This window comes from Pantherophis guttatus, chromosome 1, assembly GCF_059756535.1.
Source record: "Pantherophis guttatus breed Tessera chromosome 1, ASM5975653v1, whole genome shotgun sequence".
NCBI classification, from domain to species: Eukaryota; Metazoa; Chordata; class Lepidosauria; order Squamata; family Colubridae; genus Pantherophis; species Pantherophis guttatus.
In genome coordinates this window covers 180,181,309-180,204,411 of record NC_142063.1, presented here as the reverse complement: position 1 = coordinate 180,204,411, position 23,103 = coordinate 180,181,309, and the positions used below count along the sequence as shown (strand labels likewise).

General features: G+C 42.0%; 1 protein-coding gene across 35 annotated transcripts in view; it reads left to right on the top strand.

The window, feature by feature from the left end:
• HDAC4 (histone deacetylase 4) overlaps window positions 1-23,103 on the top strand; it is a 555,425-nt gene that overhangs the window by 251,673 nt on the left and 280,649 nt on the right. For all 35 annotated transcript variants that reach the window (XR_015732045.1, XR_015732047.1, XR_015732046.1 and 32 more), the window contains 2 exons: window positions 8,885-9,016; window positions 13,293-13,402. Coding sequence is in view for 26 of the 35 variants with exons in the window: in XM_087885457.1 (XP_087741583.1) it covers window positions 8,885-9,016; window positions 13,293-13,402 (242 nt within the window). In the remaining 9 variants the exon portion in view is untranslated. The remainder of the gene's footprint in view (window positions 1-8,884; window positions 9,017-13,292; window positions 13,403-23,103) is intronic.

Sequence of the window (23,103 nt, the reverse complement as noted above, 5' to 3'; positions counted from 1 at the left end):
AGAAAAAACTAGAGGAGACAAAAAAAAACTGATGGCAACGAACCGAGAGCTTGAAGAGGCGATAACATATCTGGAAATGAACAAATCTGCATTCTACCTAAGATTCCAAAATATATTAGAAAATAAAGAAAAGACCTCCTGAATCTTATGATTGAGTTGTTGGCTGATAATTTGAGAATGAATAGGATTGATTTGCAAAATGCTATTGAGTGTACAGAGTGCATACGAACTATGCACGGCGATGTAAGTTGCCATGTGAGGGACGAAATTTATAGAAGAACACAGGACTCATCGCTGATATGTAAAGGGAAAGAGATACTGACACTCAAACAAATACCTAGGAGAGTAAGGAAGCAAAGGCGAAACTACAACTTTCTCTCCTCTCAACTTGTGAAATATAAAATAATGTTCCGCTGGCTTATCCCAGAAGGCTTGCTAGTGACGTGGCAAGGCAAAAAACATAGGCTGTGTTGTGGTCCACCAGCAGCCTGCGGAGCTGGCAGCGGAGTTGGACAGCGATGAGGCTGAGGAAGAACATGGGCCAGTCCTGGAGGCTGGGGAAGGCCCAGATGAGGGCTCTGCATCAGAGGCAGAGATAGGGCCAGGGCCATCGGGAAGTGATGTGCGGACTTTGGAGCCTCCAGAGACTGACAGTAGAGAGCCAGAGGAACAGGAGGAGCCTGTTCCTAGTGCACGTAGGAGAAGAGCTGCCAGAAGGCAGGAGCAGATAAAGCAGAGAAGACAACTTGGGAGTAGGGCTAAGAGATTATTGGCCCCTCCCAGAAGGCTTAAAAAACCAGCAACGGTTCTTGGCCTCTTTGCCGGAAAACAACATTGAGAGAATTGGTTCTTGTTTCATTGTATTCATTTCTTGTCAACGTTTTCTGCTTCTGAACTTTTGCCAAGAAAAGCCTTTGGCAGTTTGCCTAATCATCCCAAGGTCAGGTGATAAACTGTGGAATGGTGTTTTGAAGAATTTGCTTTAATTTAGTTTGGACTATGCTGAGAATGAATTAATTCTCAGATGTTCTAATAAAGTCTGTTTGTTTTCGAACTGTTTGTATTTAATACTAACTACTTGGGCCTGGGTCACAACAGTTTGTTTTCCGGCCCAACAAGGATAATTATTAACAAACCTCTATCATAATGGAGCAGCTCCATGCCGAGAACACACAGCTTCAGCAGCAAGTAACTTTGTTAGCTACACAGATGGCTCAGCTCCAAGCTCCAGCTTCTCCCCTTCCCCATAGAAGATGTCATGTTGCCGTGCCAGACAAGTTTGACGGCACTCAATCCATGTTTCCTGCTTTTATGGGACAATGCCAGCTTTTTATCAGCCTGAGAACGGAGGACTTCCCCACTGACTGGGATAAAGTAGGGTTTGTACTCAGCCTGCTCTCCAGCTCTGCAGCTCACTGGGCCACGCCCCTGCTGGTCCAGGCTAGTTCTCTGTTGGATGATTTCAGGGGGTTCCCTGCTGGTCCAGGCTAGTCCTCTGTTGGACGATTTCAGGAGGTTGTATGAGCATCTCAGACTTATGTACAAAGACCCCATCAAAATGCAGACTGCCACCAGATGACTGAAGACCCTGAAGCAGGGCCGGAAACCGCTGCAGGAATATATCAGTGAGTTTCGGCTGCTTAGCCAGGATTCAGCCTGGAATGAGGCGGCCCTCATGGATGCATTCCAGGATGGCTTATCGGAGGAGTTGCAGGATGAGCTGGTCTGGGTTGATATCCCTCCGACCCTCAACGCACTGGTACATCTGTGTCTTAGGATCTACGCCCGGTTGCAGATACGGACCAGTCACTGTGCCTGCCAGGAGACCCGTGTGGTTCCGGTCCGCCGTGAGACCCGGGCTCCATGGGAGGAGCCCATGGAAATAGGCACAGTGGCCGAGAAAAATAGACCATCAAGGGGGTTGTGTTTGTATTGCAGGGAACCTGAGCACATGACCGCCTCTTGCCCAAAGAAGCAACGAGGGGAGTCGGCTCCTGGTCCTGCCCCAAAGCCACAGAAACCCTGTTGGGAAACGCCCTGAGCCCGATCTAAGGGAGACCCTGGGTCGGGCGCGCACCAACACCAAGGCACGCCCAGCAGACGTGGAGCCCGGAACCTCCCCCCCCCCCGGCATTTGATTTTGGTGGGAAAAGTCTTCCTGTCCAATAGTCCTCAGGGGATTCCGGCTCACGCTTTGGTGGACTCTGGAGGCTCCGAAGTCCGCACATCACTCTCCGATGGCCCTGGCCCCATCTCTGCCTCTGATGCAGAGCCCTCATCCAGGCCTTCCCCAGCCGTATCTGCAACCGGGCGTAGATCCTAAGACACAGATGTACCAGTGCGTTGAGGGTCGGAGGGATATCAACCCAGACCAGCTCATCCTGCAACTCCTCCGATAAGCCATGTTCTTCCTCAGCCTCATTGCTGTCCGACTCCGCTGCCAGCTCTGCAGGCTACTGGCGGACCACAACAGGCTGGATACACCAGATAAGGCTCAGGAATTCTATGATCAATGTATAGCAACAGATGAGGAGAGGGAGAGTAGGGAGGAGATAGAAGAGAAGAGTCGGGAAGAAGAAAAGGAATTGGAAACTGAATCACAGGAGAGGGCTGAAAGAGAACAACAGGAAAGAACAGGGGCGAAGTCGAAAACGCAAAGAGAAACAAGACTAAGGAAAGATACTAGAAGATAAAATGGAAGAAGAAATCAAATTAATTTCAATTAACATAAATGGTTTAAACTCCCCAGACAAAAGGAGGCAGGTTCTATCCGGTTCAAAAATATAAGATGGACATTGCATGTTTGCAAGAAGTCCATATTAAAAGAGAACAAGGATACTTATTAGAAGCCCCCAAACTAGGAAAATTTTATTCAGCTTTTTGCATCACAAAAAGAGAGAGTAGTAGTACTTTATATTAAAGATTGGTTACAACCAAGACAAATTTTGGCTGATGAAGAAGGAAGAATTTTATTAATTGAAATAAGAATAAGTCAAAAAAAGATTTTATTGGCAGCTATCTACTCACCAAATACCAAAAAAGAGGAATTTTATTATAATTTAAATAAAAAATTAATAGAATTGGAGAGTGAAAATGTGTGTTTAATGGGGGATTTTAATGCGGTCGTAGACTCAAAACAAGATTATCTATCGGGGGGAAAAATAAGAAGAAGAGGAAAACACTACCGACTATTTTTTTTGACATGATGCAAGAGTTGAATATAAAAGATATCTTGGAGAGAACAAAATCCACCCAAAAAGCAGTATATTTTTATTCTAACCCACATGATTCATGGCCCAGAATAGATATGATTTGGATGGATTCGGAACTAAGCAAAAATATAGAAGAGATAGAAATAGCATCAAATTCATGGGCAGATCATAGCCCACTGATATTAAAATGGAAAGGGAGAGTAAAAACAAGGGGAAGATGGACGATGAATCAAGGATGATAAAAAAGAAAAAGTATATACAATGGATGGAAAAAGAACTGGACTGAAGGAAAACTCAAATGAAGATACAAATCTTTGGGATATAACTAAGGCCTATATTAGAGGTCTAACAATAGTGTATGGGGTGAGGAGAAACAAAGAAAAAAAGGAAACAGCAATTGGAATTACAAGAGAAACTGGTAGAATTAGAGCGTAAGATGCAAGATTCCCCAGATATGAAAATTAGAGAGGAAACAGATTTGATCAAACATAAAATAAATTTGCTCGCCCAGGAGGAAATGGCCCAAAAGCTTAGAGCAACGAAACAGGTACATTTGAACATGCCAATAAGCCAGGGAGATGGCTGGCAAAGGACAAAGAAGTCCTTTCCAAAGATGGAAAAGGACAAAGAAAAAAGATTAATAACACAACTGCAGGACGAAGAGGGGAATATCCATCATCGAATGGACAAAAAAAAGAGAATAGTCCAAAATTATTTTGGAAAACTTTATAGCCAGGAGAAAACAGAAGAGGAAGAAATAAAGAACTACTTAAAGGATAGAAATCTCCCTATAATAACATATGAAATGAATGAGATGTTAAATAACAAAATTACGATGAAGGAGATGAAGGTGGCTATTCAAAAGCAAAAAAATAACAAAACTCCAGGACCTGATGGTATCCCCTCTGAGTTCTATAAAGAGATACAGGGACCTGTAGAAATATTACTGTTGAACATATACAATGAAGCTTTAGGGCAATCCAAACTACCAAAGACATGGATGGAGGTGTTCTTTGGGGTCCGTAGCTAGGGCAGAACAGGAGGCGCTGATATCACTTATCCCAAAAGATCCCACAAATACACAGTAAATCAAGAACTATAGGCCAATCTCGCTACTTAATGTGGACTACAAAATATTCATAACCATAATCGCTGAAAGAATCAAAAAAATATTAAATAAAATTATTGATTCAAACCAAAATGGATTTTTGCCAAATAGACATATAAGGAGCAATACAAGAATGATTATGAATTTATTATAATACTATGAGGCCCACCCGGATAAGCAGCTGGCATTAATGTTTGTAGATGCTCAAAAAGCGTTTGACAATCTAAACTGGAATTTTCTTTTTAACCAATTGGAAATTATGAATTTTGGGGAGAAATTTACAGACATGATCAGAGCAATCTATTTGAAACAATCGGCTAAAATAATAATAAATGGGGAAAAAATGGAGAGGATTAGTATAACTAAGGGGGTAAGATAGGGATGTCCCTTGTCACCCCTCTTATTTATACTATCATTGGAAATATTATTAACACAAATTAGACAAAATCAAATGATAAAAGGGTTGAAAATTAAACAGGAGGAATATAAAGTTCAAGCTTTCGCAGATGATCTGGTTTTTATCATAGAAGATCCTTTGGAGACGGGAACCATCTTGATTCATGAAGTGGAAGAATTTGGTAAAGTGGCTGGATAAACAAGGAAAAAACTAAGATATTAACCAAGAATTGTACCAAAAGGCAAGATGAGGAATTGGAAGAGAAACTGGGGATTCAAATTGTCAAAAAGATAAAATATCTAGGAATTTGGTTAACGGCAAAATGTTCTACATTAAAAGAGGATAATTATGATAAATTGGTACAACAAATACAAAAAGATTTAGACATTTGGGCAAAATTACAGATATCTTTAGTCGGTAGAATTGCCGTAATAAAAATGAATATACTACCAAAATTGTTATATTTATTTCAAACGATTCCAATAAGATTAGGGAAAGTATTTTTTGGTCAATTGAATAGAATAATAGGTAAATTTATTTGGTTGGGGAAAAAAGCCTGAATAAAACGCAAACTTCTTCAGGACTCCAAAACCAAAGAAGGCTTTAGCCTACTTGATTAGGAACTATATTATCAAGCAGCGGCAATAACGTGGCTAAAGGATTGGGTTCAATTAAGAAATAAGAGAGTATTAACATTGGAAGGCCATGATCTGGCACGCATTTCTATGGGAAGGAAAAAAACAAAACCTACACATATTTCCAGAGACATCTAGTGCGAAATGCTTTGTTAAATATTTGGGATAATATAAGGAAAAATCACTATATGAAAGTTCCAGTTTGGATTTCAACAATGGAAGCCATAATCTATCCCATCGTATTAGACATAAACAAAGTAATAAGATACTCGGAACTTTTAGATGAATTTGGAAACTTAAAATCAGAGCAGGATTTAAGAAATCAGGGGATAAAAATTTATTGGTGGCCATACCTGCAAATTAGAACAAAATACAAAAAAGACCAGGAACAACATGGTATATATACAGAACAATTGGAACTTGACAAGATATTATTAGAAACGGGAAAAAATGATTACAAAAATGTATAATTTTTTGTTAAAATTCAAAATGGAAGAAGAAACTGTGAAAGAGACAATGATTAGTTGGGTGAGAAATTTCGGTCATAATATTCAATTAGATCAGTGAGGTAGATTGTGGGAGAGAAACTACAAACTAACAATGTCAGCTGCTTACAAGGAGAACCTCTACAAAATGTTTAATCGATGGCATCTGCCATCAGTGAGATTGGCCAAGATGTTCTTGAACAGGTCCCCGGAATGTTGGAGGTGTGGTCATAAACAAGGAACATTCTACCACATGTGGTGGACCTGCCCTAAAATTAGAAAATACTAGTGTAAGGTAAGAAAGTGGCTGGAGGGAATAACAGAACAGAAAATAGAGATGAAGCTGGAACTTTTTCTCTTGGGCATTCTTGAAGAGAAAATGGAGGAAAAATTACAATATATAACAATACACATATTAACTGCAAGTAGAATTGTCTTAGCACAGAACTGGAAACAACCAAATATTCCTCCAGACCAAATTATAATAAAAAAAAATTATGACTGTGCAGAAATGGACAGACTGCCCATGAAAATGAAGGAGAGGGAGGAAACCAAGTACTATCAAATTTGGAACAGATGGTATTCCTGGCTTGAGAGGAGACGAAAAAAATAAAGGATAAACTGTTAAATATCATATGTAGAAGGTAAAATTGTTGAAGAAATATAGGATATGAAATTGAACTACGAATAGAGGTAATTATAATATAAATAAGGTTGTAATTTAAGATAGAGATATAGAGAATTAGAACTTTTGTAAATATGACAGAGATACCGATATAGAAAAGCTGTTATTAGTGGAAAAATTTTGTTATGTTGTTTTTCTATGGGTTTTTTTCTGTGTTGTACTTTTGTACTGTGTTTTAAATGTTGGAACTTCAATTAATACTATTTAAAAAAAAAAAAAGAATGACCCAAGATGACTTTTGGGTGGCTATGGACTCACCTGGGAAGAGGAATCTTGAAGATTACAGCTCCTTGTGAGACTAGCCAGAAAGTCAGTGGCCTTTTTTTTTTTTTTTTACATCTCTTCCTACTGGCAGAATGTTTTTGTAAGTATGCCTGGAACTTGCAATAGCAATAGCAGACTTATATACCACTCCACAGTGCCCTCTCTAAGGGGTTTACAAGATCAGCATATTGCCCCCAACAATCTGGGTCCTCATTTTACTGACCTCGGAAGGACCGAGTCAACCATGAACCGGTGGGAATCAAACTGCCAAACTCACTGTGCCACCACTGGCTCTTAACTTCACTTTTTTTTTTCTTTCAATTTATATACCGCCCTTCTCCCTAAGGACTCAGGGCGGTGCACAGCCAGAATTAAGAACATGAACTACAAATATTAAGAACAATTAAAATATATATAAATTTGGCCCAAAAATTTAAATTTTTGAACTTTTGGTTTTGTTTTTTATCTTTAAATGTTAATTGGCTCGCTAAATGCTGATTTATTTCAACCCCCAACTGGACTCTTTCTGCTATTTCTGCTTTGTCTTTGATTTATTTGATTGTTTACACCAGTTTCTGCTTTCTCGTATGGAAGCACAGCTCGTGTCTTTACATGGTGAAAGTGTTTATATTTGGATTACATTTTGTTGAATATTCACTACAGGGAATCTGTTGAATATTTGTTGAATATTCACCACAGGGAAACCTTGAAAAAAAGGTTTTGGATCAAAATAGTTCCTTTGATTTGTTTGGTGTTCTAGTTCTGCTTATTTACTTCATCAAGCAACAACATATTGGATTACAGAGAGGAAGCTGACACATGGGGTGCGGGAGAGACTGCTTAGCATCATGCAACCTCTAGCTGAATTTTTTTTCAAAAGGTTTGATGAACTCATACAGATCATGGAAAATATTCTGAAGAAACCAATCCTAAATACTTTACATCCACAAAAGAAATTTGTTTTTAAAGCAGCAGATTCATTGGCAAGAATTATACACTCAAAAACAATACAAACAACATAAATTGTAGAAGGCACTCAGAGCCAAGAGTGTGATTCTGTGGCAGTAAATTGGCTGGGAAGAAACATGAATCCAGGAACAGGGCGTCTCCATATGCATTCTTGAAATGAAGCTTAATCCTGTGGTTTTATGTATTAGTAGAGAACCCTCTGGGTGGATAAGGGGTAAATGGGTCTTTTTAAGGTATTTGAAGGAGAATGGGAATTATTACATTTAATTGGGAACAATCTCATTTGGCTTTTTGGGGAGAAGATAAATTGGTTTTGGAAATTGGTCTTAACTGTATTTAATCAATCAGCAACTGATAAGAGATGGCATTAAGCATCAAAGAATGCTTTGATCCGGGACCAATTAGGATTAATTTTTGAGATGATCTCTGATTGAAGTGGTAGTAAATTTTCTACAAGTTGATTACAATAACAGTTTTTTAAAAAGAGAGTTTTTGAATTTCAACCTTCTTTCTTTTTTTATTATTATTAATAATCTTTACTGCTTTTATACATTTCTATAATATTTCTATAATTTTTTGTTAACTATTTTGTTATTAATATAGTATATAGATGACAGGCTAACAATCTGCAAACAGATTTAGTAGTTTAAAACACTTTTGGCCTGGTTTGCAAGGAATCGGAAATTAACGTTGTATTATATTAATCAGCATTCAACTAAGGAGGCTGTTATGTGTTAGTCTATTTTTATAAGACACATTGTTTTGTTAGTTGTTTTATGTCTTTTGGGCTTTTTAAAAAAATATTTTGGTGTTTTGTATTTAACCTTCTTTGAATAAACTAAATATTATGGAGGGTGGATTTAAAAATAATAGAATGAATGAATATTATTTTTAACTATTATTGCATTTAAATTGTTCCAGAGGCATAGGTTTTATTTGCTTTTGTGCTTGTTTTGGATCAGCTACCCTTTACCTATATCTTAATATATTATTAATCATATTTCTTATGTATTTTTTCTGTTATATTGATCTTATAACAATGTGTTTTCTTATTTTCTGTCAGTGAGGCATTGTTACTAGAAATTCTATTTTGATGAAATACATTTAATTTCACTTTTGTCAATTTCAGCATCTGAACCCAATCTCAAATTGCGATCTAGATTAAAGCAGAAGGTTGCTGAAAGGCGCAGCAGTCCATTGTTAAGACGAAAAGATAGTCCTGTAGCTACAGCTCTTAAAAAACGTCCATTAGATGTCACAGGTAAGTTGGAATGGCACCATTTTACTACATTTTAATTTCAAAACAATCAGATAGATTGGGAAGTAATTATGAAGATTAAGACAATTGCAATGATCTTAATTGTTGTTATAATGTTCCAGAAATAATAGTACAGTAGGAGGTAAGGAGATAATAAAAAAGGATAGAGCTGCTGCTTGGAGAAGATAATAAGATGATAGCAGGTGATGATGGTTAGAGGGCAGACCGTTTCAGCTCTCATTTTTTTCACTTTCATTCTCAAATGGACCTAAACGTATTAACACAGGGAGGGAAAAGCTATACAAATTAAGGGAAGAATTAGTTAAGGAGCATCTGCCTTCAAGTTTAAATCTTCAGGATGGGAACAGCTATATTCAGGAAGAAGGTTGCAAAAATTATATCAGAACTTATGATCCCTATGATCTTTGAGAAATCACAGAAGACTGAAAAAGATCAGGTACTGTTCCTCTTTGGTCTCTAAAAATATTTTCATTGCTTTTTTTAATATTGTAAAGAATTTTGAAAACCAGATTAAATAATTATCCAGTTCAATTTACACTTTTAACAAAGTTATTTTAAGGCAGTTTCTCACATTCCATCCTCTCCCAGGCTCAAGTATCTCTGTTGCAGTGGTCCTGTTTTTTCCCCTGTATTCCAAGGTCATCTAGAAATTATTTCACAAAAGCATCAGTATAGGCACAATACTAGGAAGCATAAGAGGTCTTGAGAGGAACCAACATTGTAATAGAGCAGCAAATAAAGCAAATGCAATCTTAGGCTTTATCACAAAAATCTAGTGAGGATTCAAATAAGTCCTTATTGTTCTGTTCTGCATTGGTCATGCCATACAGGTAGTCCTTAACTTACGACCACAATTGAGCCCAAAATTTTTGTTGCTAAGGATGACATTTGTAAGTGAGTTTTGCCCCATATTATGATCTTTCTTGCCACAATTGTTAAGTGAATCATTGCAGTTATTTATTTTATTTTATTTATTTATTTATTTAATTTGTATACCGCCCTTCTCCCAGAGGGGACTCAGGGCGGTGAACAGCCAAAATTAAAAAACATACAAATACAAAAGTTAAGATAATTAAAAAAGAATTAAATCATTAGCTTCCCAATTTAAAACCCCCAAATCCATAAAATTTAAAATCCCAATTAAAAACCATTTAGGCTAGGCTGGCTTGGTGGAATAAAAACGTCTTCAGGGCTTTATGGAAGGTCCGGAGGTCCAGGATCAATCATATTCCAGGAGGCAGCTCGTTCCACAGGGCGGGTGCCCCCACAGAGAAGGCTCTCCCCCTGGGGGCCGCCAGCCGACATTGCCTGACCGACGGCACCCTGAGGAGGCCCTCTCTGTATTGGCCGGTGGGAGGTTATCGGTAGCAGCAGGCGGTCTCGCAGATATCCTGGCCCTAAGCCATGGAGTTCTTTAAAGATGAGAACCAGCACCTTAAAGCGCACCCGGAAGACCACTGGGAGCCAATGCAGCTCGCGCAGGAGAGGTGTTACGTGGGAGCGCCATGTCGCTCCCATAATCACCCGCGCGGCTGCATTCTGCACCAGCTGGAGCCTCCGGGTGCTCCTCAAGGGGAGCCCCATGTAGAGAGCGTTGCAGTAGTCCAGGCGTAATTATTAAATTAGTAACACAGTCATTAAGTGAATCTGGCTTCCCCATTGACTTTGCTTGTCAGAAGACTGCAACACTACAACTGTCATAAATATGAGTCAGTTGCCAAGTGTCTGAATTTGGATCACATGACCATGGGAATGTTGCAACTCTAGTAAGTGTGAAGAATAGTCATAAGTCACTTTTTTTATTGCTGTTATAACTTTGAATGGTCACTAAATGAACTGTTGCAAGTCAAGGACTACCTGTAGCTAGAATGTTGCATCCAATTGTGGCACAAATTTTAGGAAGGATATTGTGAAGTGTAAGTAACCCGGAAGAGGAATTGAGTTCAAAGCACTAAAAGTTTATTACATGCTACCTATTTACAAGAATCTGATCTACTAATGGTCAAGCCAAGTTGGTGCTAGATAATTCCCTTGTGAGAATGTAGCAACCTCAAACTGATGGTGCATTTAACCCTGCCCTTGGACTCAGCCTGCTCAGCTCCTACAGACATAGACTAACTGAAGCATGTCCACAGGGGAGCATCCAAAGTGATAATAAGAAATTTGGAAGAAAAAAATTATGAGGGACAGTTGGAGACATTACATGTCTTTAGTTTGGACAAGACTGTGGGAATAGCTGTCTTCAACTATCAACAGGGCTGTGATGTAGAAGATGGGATAGATCTGTCCAGTGTTGTTCCAGAAGACAAACAGTAAGTTTAAGTTACACGAAAACAAATTTCAATGGCATCAGGAATAATGTCTGCAAAAGCTAAGTCAGCAAAAGAAAGATAATGGATCCTTTCATTGGAAGTGTTTAAATAGTCACTTGGATGACCACATGCCAGGGAAGCTGTAACGATGGGATTCATATGGTATCATATACAACCATAGAGATGGAAAGGGCCATTCAGATGAAACTCCTTGATCAGTGTAAGAATCTAAAGTGTCTTTATCATTGCATTGAACATATTCAGTGAAAAAATGTCACCAACTCTTCCCTTGGAATCAGCTCTTTAAATTTTAAAACTGGGGAAGGGATATTTGCTGTCAGGATATTGTTCCTAAACATTCAACCAGAATTTGTCTCCCTGTGAGCAAAGTCAGTGTCTCTTCCCTGCACTCTTATAGAGAACAGCCAAAATAACTTCTATGTGACATTCCTTCATATCCTTGAAGAGTACTATTATATTCCATTTAATCAGTTGATTTATTTTTATTTATATATTATTATTATTATGGTTCATAGCACAGTCAGCCAGATATTCAGATTGGATTTGGCATTTTTATCCACCTTTTGAGTCCTTCTCCAGAACCTGGGATAGGCAGATGTTGGTGTTTGATTGTGTTAGAAGTATCGTCTCAGGATGTAAATTGTTCTAAGTAAAGCTATTATTATCAAATTTAGAGACTGCCCATCTTATTCACAGCACAATTCTGGATAATCTACAATTAAAACCATAAAAACCTATATAAAAGCATATTTCAATAAAAGACAGTTAAAACAAGAATAGAATAATTAAAAAGGAAAATGGAGAGCCTTCAAAGCACTAACCCAACCCCAAGGTTGCATACTCTTTAGTGAGTCCCATGCAAATCAGCAGAGCCAGGTCTTCAAATTCTTCCAAAAACCAGGAGAATGAGGACCTACCTCACCTCTGGGGGTATTCAGAAGGGGGGGGCAATGGCAGAGAAGCCTCCCTTCCTGGACTCTGCCAGTCAAAATACTTCAGCTGACAGAATCCATAATATATCTTCTCTACCTTACCAGATGTGATGGTCTGAATTAATAAGGAGAAGATGATTCCGCAGTAACCTGGCTCTGTGTAATGTAGGGCTTTAAAGATCATAACCAATATCTTGAATTGGACCCAGAAGCAAACCAACACTCAATGGTTTGGGTGCGCTCAAAATTGGTCACACAGTCGAATTCTGTATCAGGGGAAACTTCCAGATACTCTTCAAAGGTAGCCTCATGCAATGCAGGTAATCCTACAACCATTTGTATAGAGACTGTTCAAAGTTACAATGGTACTGAAAAAAGTGATTCAGGATTGTTTCTTGTGCTTATGGCTGTCACAGATTCCCCACAATCACACGATCAAAATTTAAGTGTTTGCTAAATGGCATATATTTTGATGGTTGTAAGTCCGAGGCTCATATGATCATCATCTGCAACCTTCCCAGCTGGTTTTGATAAGCAAATAAGGGAAGATGGGTTCACTTAATATGATTCACTTAACAATTATAGTGATTAGCTTAACTGTGGCAAAAAAGGTCATAAAATCAGGCATGACTCACTTAACAACTGCCTTGCTTAGCAGTAAAATTCTGGTCCCAATTGTAGTTGTAAATTGACAACTTCCTGTAATCCAAGTGAGAGATGACTAGAACATGAGTGACTAAGAGAAGGGCCTCCCTATTCAGGAAGGAGAGTAACTGGTGCACAACATGAAGTTGAACTTCTCACCATGACTGCCTGCTGGTTCTTTGAGCAGAGGTCCAGGACTGAGAATCAATGTGTTTCAGAAAAGATTATTAATCTATACAAAGTCAGCAGCTACATAACGATCTGGTAGTACATGATCTAGTTTCCATAGACCTCACAAATATTTAATACTTGTTAAGGATATTAATAAACATTTTTAACATATTTCAGAATCTGCATGCAATAGTGCTCCTGGATCTGGCCCTAGTTCTCCAAACAATAGTTCCAGTAATATAAACACTGAAAATGGAGTTGGATCAGTTATAAATATACAAACAGAGGTAAGATACATTCCTTTGCTTAATTCTAATAAATTTCTATAGTATACCATGTGACATTTTTTATTGTGGAAGAAGGTACTTCATTGAGGATGTTAACAATTTTTAAGTATATAAATGGACTTCTTGAAAATGCTTCCTCTTTTCTAATTACAGTAGATCTGTAATATTTGGGCTCTCTATCATGTTAAAAAAACCTACTTTTTAAAAGGGTTTAGTATGAAAGCTGATAATATTTTACTATTTGGAAGTATTGATATTACATTAAGGCAATGGATGTATTTAGTTGCAGGGTTTTTAAAATTTCATCTTATGCTCAGGGAAGGTAGGATCCATGGAATCTATTCTATAAGCTTAATTCTCCTTCTGTGAGCAGAAGTTTTTTCATTAATATAACAAAACTTTTTTTATAGTCCCATATATAGAAGAACAACAAATATGAAAACAAGCTCATGAGAACATCTAGAAGATAAAGGAGCAAATGAAACTTGTAGCAATGACAGAAACTATTAAAGATTGATAATTGCATGTATTGAAAAATGTTAAAGTTGTTACCACTAACAATATGGAGAAAAACTCTGTAAACGTCATGTCACTAATTGAGAAGCCTCTAAGGTATTTATTTGCTTCACATCTGAGAGAGTATCTTTGAGGTCTTGGATTGCTGTGGTGCACAGTTATCTTAAAAGCAGTCTTTCAGCTATTATCTTCTAACTCACAGAGGGCTTTAATAACAAAGCAGGTCACTGATTTTAGGAAGTTTTTAACACACCTGATCCAGATTTTTAAAAAATTAGAAATAGGCCTTATGCTATATTATATACCTCATCCCCCACTTGTTCCATGTTAATGTTAAAAGAAATGGAAGTCTTATATTAAAAGCCAAAGGCTCTTCCATTTCTTTTTAGAAGTTCCAGGTAGCAACTGCAGTAGTATTGTACTTGAATCAGGAGATTCACCAGTGTGCTGAGCAGAGAATCCAAGGAATGGGTTAACTCTGCTCTTCTCTTGGAGGCTGAGTCAGTCAAACTTTTCGTCTCTCCTCCTTTGCCTGCGCATGCCCAGTTTTGATTCAGTCTTTGATCAGAGGAGACATGCAGAAGAGTGCTCTTAGAACAAAGAACAGAGTTATTCCTTGGATTATGGAAATTTAAAGTAAGGTCCGCGTAAGCCTTCACAGGACAGCGAACGGCTGGCTAACTCCCTTGGTCTGTCCGACATAGCAGCTTCACCTTTTTTAATCGGCTGGCTTCCCGGTCTGTCCAGCACAGCCGCCCTCATCACGGCTGGCTCCCCGGCTAGTCTGGCAAAGCCGCCTCGCCCTGTCCATTGGTTGGCTCCCCAGTCTGTCTGGCATAGCCACCTTTACCATGTTTGGCTTCCCCTGCCCATCCAACAAAGCCATCTTCTCCCCGGTCTGTCCGGCATAGCTGCTATTGTTACGGCTCCTGAATAGAGCAGAGGCTCCTACCCAGGCCCAACAGGCATCGGAGAGGGCTGGAGTCACTGCCCGGTTGAATACCGGGGCATACTCAGAAGCGGCAAAGAGGGGAAAAAAAGCCGTGGCATCAAGGTTCTGCATAGGAACAAGCCTGCCTTGTCTGGAGGGACAGAAAGCAAAATGGAAGATTTCACGACCCCAGGAGTGCCAAGGGGGAGTGAACAGGATCAGGGATTGCCGATCCAGACCCAGAGCCATCCGAAAAGCTCCTCAGGGCCGAAGTTGGCCACTAAAGAAGCAGCGGCTAAATTAAAGGCTAAAGCGGAGGAGAAGGACGCCTGGAAGCGCCAGAAAGCCATTGACAAAAGAATTGCCATGGCGAAGAGGGAAGCGGAGAAAAGGAGGGGGTAAAGTTCCCCTAGAGAGGGAAAGGTTGAAATTACTCATGCTTTACCAGCACAGCACCTAAACCAGCCAATCGAGGTAAAGAAACAGATTCCACTATGTTCTTAGGTCAGGTCACCAGATGGCGCCAGAGAGCAATTTTCTCAGCCATCCCTTTTAACAGATAGCAATGAGGTTTTTATAGAGCCATCTCCAAAGAGGATGAAAGCTGCAGCAGAGGCCACCTTTATACCCACGGCTGTGGGACTTTGCCCAAGGGAAAGTCAAGGTCCAGAAATTGTTGACCAGATGAAAATTATGATTTCAGAAGCCATAGCACAGGGCATTGCTACAGGCCTACAGCAGGGATGTCAGGTTGTTCCTGTAGCTCCTGAAACTCCCCTGCACCAAGACCAATATATAGCATCCCAGCATCAAAGAGATCTAGCAAACTTCCAAAGGGCTCACTCATCCCCTGCCTCCATGCAGAGCGGGGTATCGCTCTGAAGAAATGAAGACTTAAAAGAAGATGGAGCTATCTGAGAATGACGAGATGGCTCCAGACCCCCCCGGCCTTTGCAGGGCTCTTTCGTCCAGTGCTCTTTAAATTATTATTTAAGGCCAAAGCAGAAATGCACCTAGGGGCTGACCCTGCTACAATGGAGTCAGCATTAGACCTAATGAACTCAAGTGAGTTGTTCTTTTCAGAGCCAACCTGGGAGAGTGCGGAAATTCCACCACCTAAACTATTCAGGGACATGATCCTAAGACAATGCACCCAACCAGAGATATACCCTCCCCCAAACGGTAGCGACAAGAGATTTTATAATGTGGCTCCAGACTTCTCCGAGACACTGCAACCACCAACTATAGATGGCCCTGTAGTGGCCTTAACATCCTCTATCATCTTGTCTAACGACACAGAGGATATTCTGAAAATAGAGGATAAAAAGGCAGAACTCGGGTGAAATGCTCCCAGTTTGGACTGGATCGCCCAATCCGGTAGCGATGATGGCGGGTGGTTCAGAGAACCGGTAGCAAAAATCCCGCCCCTCCCCCCCGCCCAGCTGAGCCGCGCGATCATCAACCTCTTCGGCCAAAAAAAAAATGCTTTTAAAAATTAAAAAAAAAGCCCCTGATGATCGCGCGGCTCAGCTAGGATCGTCAGAGGCTTTTAAAAGCATTTTTTTAAACAACCTCTTCAGCCGAACAGATTGTAGAAAAAATGCTTTTAAAAGTAAAAAAAAAAAAGTTGGCCATGCCCACCCAGTCACATTGCCCTCACCAAACCACGCCCACAGAACCAGTAGTAACAAATTTTACATTTCACCACTGGCGGAACTGACCCTCTACAAGATGCATTAGGTGGCTGCCTGGGCAGTCAAAGCAGCGACAGCTGCCTCATTCTTCAACAGGGCCTCATTGCTCTGGCTCCGTCAAATGCTGGAGAGAGCTTCCCCTCGTGACCTCCGCTTCCACCAGGACATTAACAAACTGATAGTGGCTACAGAATTCTTGGTGGATGCCACCTTGAATGCTGCCAAATTTGCTTCAAGGGCCATTGGTTTTTCGGTGGCAGCCCATCGCCTACTGTGGCTTCGCCATTGGCAGGCGGACATGAAGTATAAGTGGAAACTAGCCTCTGCTCCTTTCAAGGGTAGCAAGCTGTTTGGAGAGGCTCTAGAGCCCATTCTAGTGGAGACCAAGGACAGAAGAAAAGTCCTGCCTTCACTTTAGAAACGAGCTGACTGTCGCGCTTCACTGTATTTCTGTAGGCATTCCTTTTGGCCCACAGACACGGGGTTTGACTCAACTCAATCCCAGAGGACATACACCCACAGACAAGACTGACAACCAGACAGATCTGGGTCCAGGGACAGAAATAGACAACATTTCCAAGGCATGCGACCATTTCGTGGCACAGGCAGTCACCCCTTTCATCACTCCAAGTGACAGCAGACCCAACCCTCCAATTGGCAGGCGCTTAAGCCTATTCACCAGTCAATGGGAAACAACTACAACAGATACCTGGGTCCTGAATACGGTAAGACTAGGTCTGACCCTCAAATTTCTCTCCACACCCCCAATTTCTTCATAAGTTGCCCCATAGCAAGGGACAAGACAAAAAGGAGTCTCATGGAGACAGCAGTCCAACATTTGCTGGACATTCAAGCCATTCAACCAGTCCCAAAGGACCGGCAGGGGTTCTACTCTATCCTATTTGTAGTCCCAAAAACCTTGTGGGGGGGAGGAGAGCAATTCTGGACCTGAAAAGATTGAACAAGCATCTAATTTACCAAAGATTTAAGATGCAGTCTCTCCAGTCAATCTTGGAGAGCATTCGAGAGGGCGACTTCCTAACATCCATAGACGTGATGGAGGCGTACCTCCACGTACCTATCCTGCCATCCCACCGGCGGTTCCTGCGGTTCCGCTATGCGGGTTGACATTATCAGTACAAGGCCCTACCATTCGGCTGCTCTTCAGCGCCCAGGACTTTCACCAAATTTCTGGTGGCTCTGGCGGCACACTTCAGGGCGATTCCAGTATGCATCCAGTGTTTCCTGGATGATATATTAATACAGTCCTCATCTCACCTCCGGGCGACAGAGGACCTGCGACTCACAATCCGGGTTCTACAGGATTATGGATTCACAGTCAATTTCAACAAAAGCCACCTGGCTCCTTCCAACCGATTGTTACACCTAGGGCAGTAATAGATACCAGGTCGTGTGAGGTCTCCCTATGGTATTCTGCATAGCAATCGTCCCCTGGGCACGCCTGCACAGCAGAATCTTACAGTAATTCCTCCTGCCCTACCAAAGATCCGGCAGGAGCAACTCAAATACTAGGGTTCAGGTCCCACGAAAGGTACTTCAATACTTCCAATGGTGGATGTCCTAGGCCAGTGATGGCAAACCTTTTTGCCATTGCATGCCAGGAAGGGGGGGGGAGGTTCGCGCGCATGTGTGCCCACACCCATAATTCTATGCGCCCTGCCCTGCACATGTGCACGCAACTCCCCTCCCCTCGCTCCTGGCACGTGATGGCCTGGTAGGCCCGTTTTTCTTTCTTACCTCTCTCCAGATCCTTTCTATGCATCTGGAAAGGGCAAAACAGCCTTTCCCACTCCCTCAGAGGCCCTCAGGATGCCTGAAACGGCCCATTTCCCAACTCCCGGTGGGACAGGAAGTGATGTTTTTTGCTGTCCCCAGCCTCCATAGCCTCTCTAGGAGTCTCTGGAGGCTAAAAAATGTCCCTTCCTGTCCCACCCGGAGTTTGGAAATGGGCCCTTTCAGGCCTCCAGAGGGCCTTCGAGGGGGTGGGAAAGGCTGTTTTCACCCTCCGCAGATACACAGAGAGGATCTGGAGCCAGGTAAGAAAGAAAAACGGGCTTCCCCCCCCCCAAGGCCCTCTGGAGGCAGGAAACAGCCTGTTTCCCTACTTCTGGTGGGCCCAGAAGGCCCAAAAATCAGCTGGCCGGCGCGTGCATAAGCGCCAGAGCTGAGCTGGCGTGCCCACTGATATGGCTACGCATGCCACCTTTGGCACGTGTGCTATAGGTTTGCCATCATGGTCTTAGGCCATAGCCAAGGGATGTGTTTTCAAGGAACCCAGTCACATGACCATCACCACAGATGCCAGCCTCTTTGGCTGGGATGCCCATTTCCAATCCCAGATGGCACAAGGACAGTGGTCCCAGGCAGACCTGAGGAACAATATCAACTGGCTGGAACTCAAGGCAGCCCACTTGGCCCTTAGTCAGTTCCAGCACACAATCTCTGGACACCATGTGCTCATTCTGATGTACAATGTGGCCACCAAGGCTCATATCAACTGCCAAGGGGGCACTCACTCCAGATCTCTCATATAATTGGGTCTCTAGGCAGAGAGGCATCAGAGCGGAAGACATCTCTGGGACATTGAGTGTACATGCAGACTGGCTCAGCAGAATCACAGTCGACCACTCAGAGTGGTGCCTACACCCTGACCCGTTCAGGGAACTATCAGAAAGGTTCAGCCCTCTGATCCTGGACCTGTTCACTTCCCCGTCAAATGCCCAGTTACCCAGATCTTACACCAGGTTTGCAGCACCGGAGGCGGAGGGAGTCAATGCACTCCACAATCCATTGCCCCAAGGGCTACTATACGCCTTTCCTCCTCTCCCCCTAATTCCAGGGGTAATCAAGAAGGTGCTGGCAGAGAGGGCAGAGATCCTGCTCCTGGCTCCCCACTGGCCCAGATGCCCATGGTACGCAGATCTGGTCAGCCTGTCGGTATCCAGACCCTGGAGGATCCCTCAGGACAGAATCTTTCTCAGTCAGGGGGCCTTAGTTCATCCAGAACCACAATGGCTCCAATTGACAGTTTGGCATTTGAGCGGAGAAGTCTGAAGCAGAGCAATTTCTCCAAGAAAGTCATAGAGACGATCCAGGCCTCTAGGAGGCCTTCAACTAACAGAATCTACAATTCAACATGGAGGGCCTTCTGTGACTGGTGCTCCAAAGCTCACCTTGATCCCACCTCTGTTTCAGTGGCCCAGATTCTGGAATTCCTTCAGGACTGGCTAGACAAAGGCCTGTCCCCTAATACCATACTCAGACAAGTAGCAACTCTGGCCTTATTTTATCCTGTGGGAACCTGGAGTCCCTGGCTTAACACCCAAGTGTGCGCAGTTTCATTAGAGGCACCGCTAACCTAATGCCTCCTGTAGTGCACAGGTACCCCACATGGGACCTGCCTAAAGTACCACAAGCTCTCACCTCGGCACCCTTTGAGCTATTACAATCAGCCAGCTTACGCTTCTTCACTTTCAAGGTGATCTTTCTCTTGGCCATCACCTCAGCCAGATGAATATCGGAACTGGTGGCCCTCTCTACAAGGGAGGACTTTTGCATATTTCATCCAAACAGGGTGATTCTAGGTTTGGACCCTTCCTTCCCTCCCAAGGTGAATTCCTTGTTCTACAGGGCACAGGAAATAATCCTGTGCCCTGTGGATAATCTTGCACAGACTTCTGTCCGGGACTGACCACTTCTTGGAGAAGAAATGGCACACTTTGGACATTAGGAGGACCCTCCACACCTACATCAAGAGAACAGCCTCTCTTAGAAAGATAGAATCACTGCTGGTGTCTTTTCAGCCCTCTATGCTGGGTAACAAGGTTACTCCATCGACCATAGGCTGGTGGATACGAGCATTGCCAAAGTCTACAAGCTTCAGGCTCTCCCAGTGCCTAGGCGAGTGACAGCCCATTCAACCAGAAGTGCAGCTATGACGGCGGTGTGGGCGACACAGGCCTCTATTGAGGACATCTGTAGGGCACCGACATGAACTTCTCTGTCCTCATTCATAAACCACTATAAACTTCGCTTTAGTGGAGGTAGCCTTTGGCAGATGGGTGCTCCAGAAGGTGCATATAACCTTGGGGACTCGGAACCAGACTGCTACCCACCCTTAGGACAGCCGGCTTTGTTATGTCCCATTCATTGAATTTTCTGCTCAGCACACTGGAGAAGGGGCATTGATCTTACCTGATATGCTCATTCTTGGTGTGCTGAGAGAGAATCCAACCCCACCCTGGTGACCGTCTGGTCCGAAGTCCAGAAGTCGACAGATTCAGCACTGAAAATATGTCAAGTCAATCACGACGCCTTCATCAAAACTGGGCATGTGCAGGCAAAGGAGGCATGACCAAAAATTTGATTGACTCAGTCTCCGAGAGAAGAGCAGAGTTAACCCATTCCTTGGATTCTCTCTCAGCTCACCGAGAAGGAGCGTATCAGGTAAGACCAATGCCCCATCTGTCCAACACTCAATTGTAAGAAAGACTTCTGAAATTCATAACAGAATGAGCAGTGTAAGAATTTATCTGTTTCTCTTCTAATAACTGCTTTTTATGTAGATCAATACAATGATTTTTTGGGCCTAAACAGCCTAAATTCATAGTTAGATCTAAATAAATTCCCTGCATATAAATAGTATTTATATTTTTATGTAAAATATGTCAATCAGTGGAATGGCTTGCCTCCAGAAGTTTTGGATGCTTCATCACTGGATGTTTTTAAGAAGAGACTGGATAGCCATTTGCCTGGAATGGTATAGGGCCATGATGGCGAACCTATGGCACGGGTGCCACAGGTGGCACGCAGAGCCATATCGGTGGGCACGCGAGCTCAGCTCCGGCACGCATGCGTGCGACAGCCAGCTGATTTTCGGGCCTTTTGGGCCCACCAGAAGTCAGGAAACACACTGTTTCCGTCCTCCGGAGGGCCTCTGGGGGGGTGGGGAAGGCCGTTTTTGCCCTCCCTAGGCTCCTAGAAAGGCTCTGGAGCCTGGGGAGAGCAAAAAACGGGCCTACCGGGCTCATCGTGCCATCACGTGCCAAAAGTGGGGGGAGCACGGGGGCGGGGCGCATAGAATTATGGATGTGGGCACGCATGCGTGTGACCCCACCGCACTCCCCCCACTTTTGGCACACGATGGCAAAAAGGTTAGCCGTCATTGGTATAGGGTCTCCTGTTTAAACAGGAGGTTGGACTAGAGGACCTCCAATGTCCCTTTCAACTTTGTTATTTTGTATGTGCTTCCCATTTGCTTCCCATTTGCATTTTATGTCTGAGTTACAAACTATTAAAAATCAGCACCAGAAATAGACAATGAATAGAAGTCCTCATAAAATTACTGAGTTGAAAGGGGCTATTTAGGCTGCTAAATCAAATTCTCATGGAATTAAAATAAGAGATCATTCTAATTGGTTTCCCTCCTCTGGCAATGATCTTTCCAATATTTGACCATATAGTTTGATTCATGGATGGTCACTGAAGCTATGAAACATTTAGCTGCTCTCAAGGCAACTTTAGCATATTCATGTTTGAATATGCTTGAAGTCATCTAAAACCAAAGGCCTTGTGGTCTCAAGCACCATTTCTGGTTGTCTGTTTAATTCAGTCTGGAATTATCTTCATCCAATATTCTAGAGATATAGAAGAATAAGATTTTAAGGAAAGAATACAGTAGTTATTAAGTAAGGGTCAATTTAGCCCAAGGAATGAAAGGGAGGGGATCAAGAAAGAAGCTCAAGATAATCCTGCTTTAATTCTGTTTAGAATATGAGAGAGGTAGTAGAAAACTCTGACAAGCTTTCAAGATTATATTGATTGATTATATACCATCACATTGATGTCAATTCTTGGCAACCATATGGAGAGATTTTCATAACGTGTTTAAGTTATGATAATTTGAGTTTGGTCATTTGTATTTCAAGAGAGAACTTCAGGTTGATTTTGAGGATTCATTTTCTTTGTTTCATAGCCTATCTGTGATGACATTCTCAGGAGTCTTCTTCAAAGACCAAATTTCAACAGAGTCAATACTTTTTCTATCCTGCTTCTTCAGAATCCAGCTTTGGTTTTATATTGTTTCATAGGGAAAATAATTGCACAAATCTTCTCTCCTCTCCAGTTTTATACTTCAAGAAATCAAACAAGCAAACTAATACTATGTTTTCCCGAAAATAAGACATCCCCTGATAATAAGTTCAATCGGGCTTTTGAGCGCATGCACTGAAATAAGCTTCCCCCTGAAAATAAGCCCTCCCCGAAAATATTTAAATGCAGAGCTGGAAATCAGGTAAGACGGCAAGAGGAGCCCCATCTTGCTCCATGCGCCCCAAAATAATAAGACCTCCCTGAAAATAAGGCCAAGCACTTATATAAAACAGGGTCTTATTTTGGGGAAAACACGGTATATAGTTGAGACAAGTCTCTTTCTCAGGCTGTGTATTTTACAATAAAAGAGACAAGTATGTGTTAGATAATAAGACTATGCAAAGCATTTGAAAGTGATGCTTCCCCAAATAATTATTAACATAACCAAA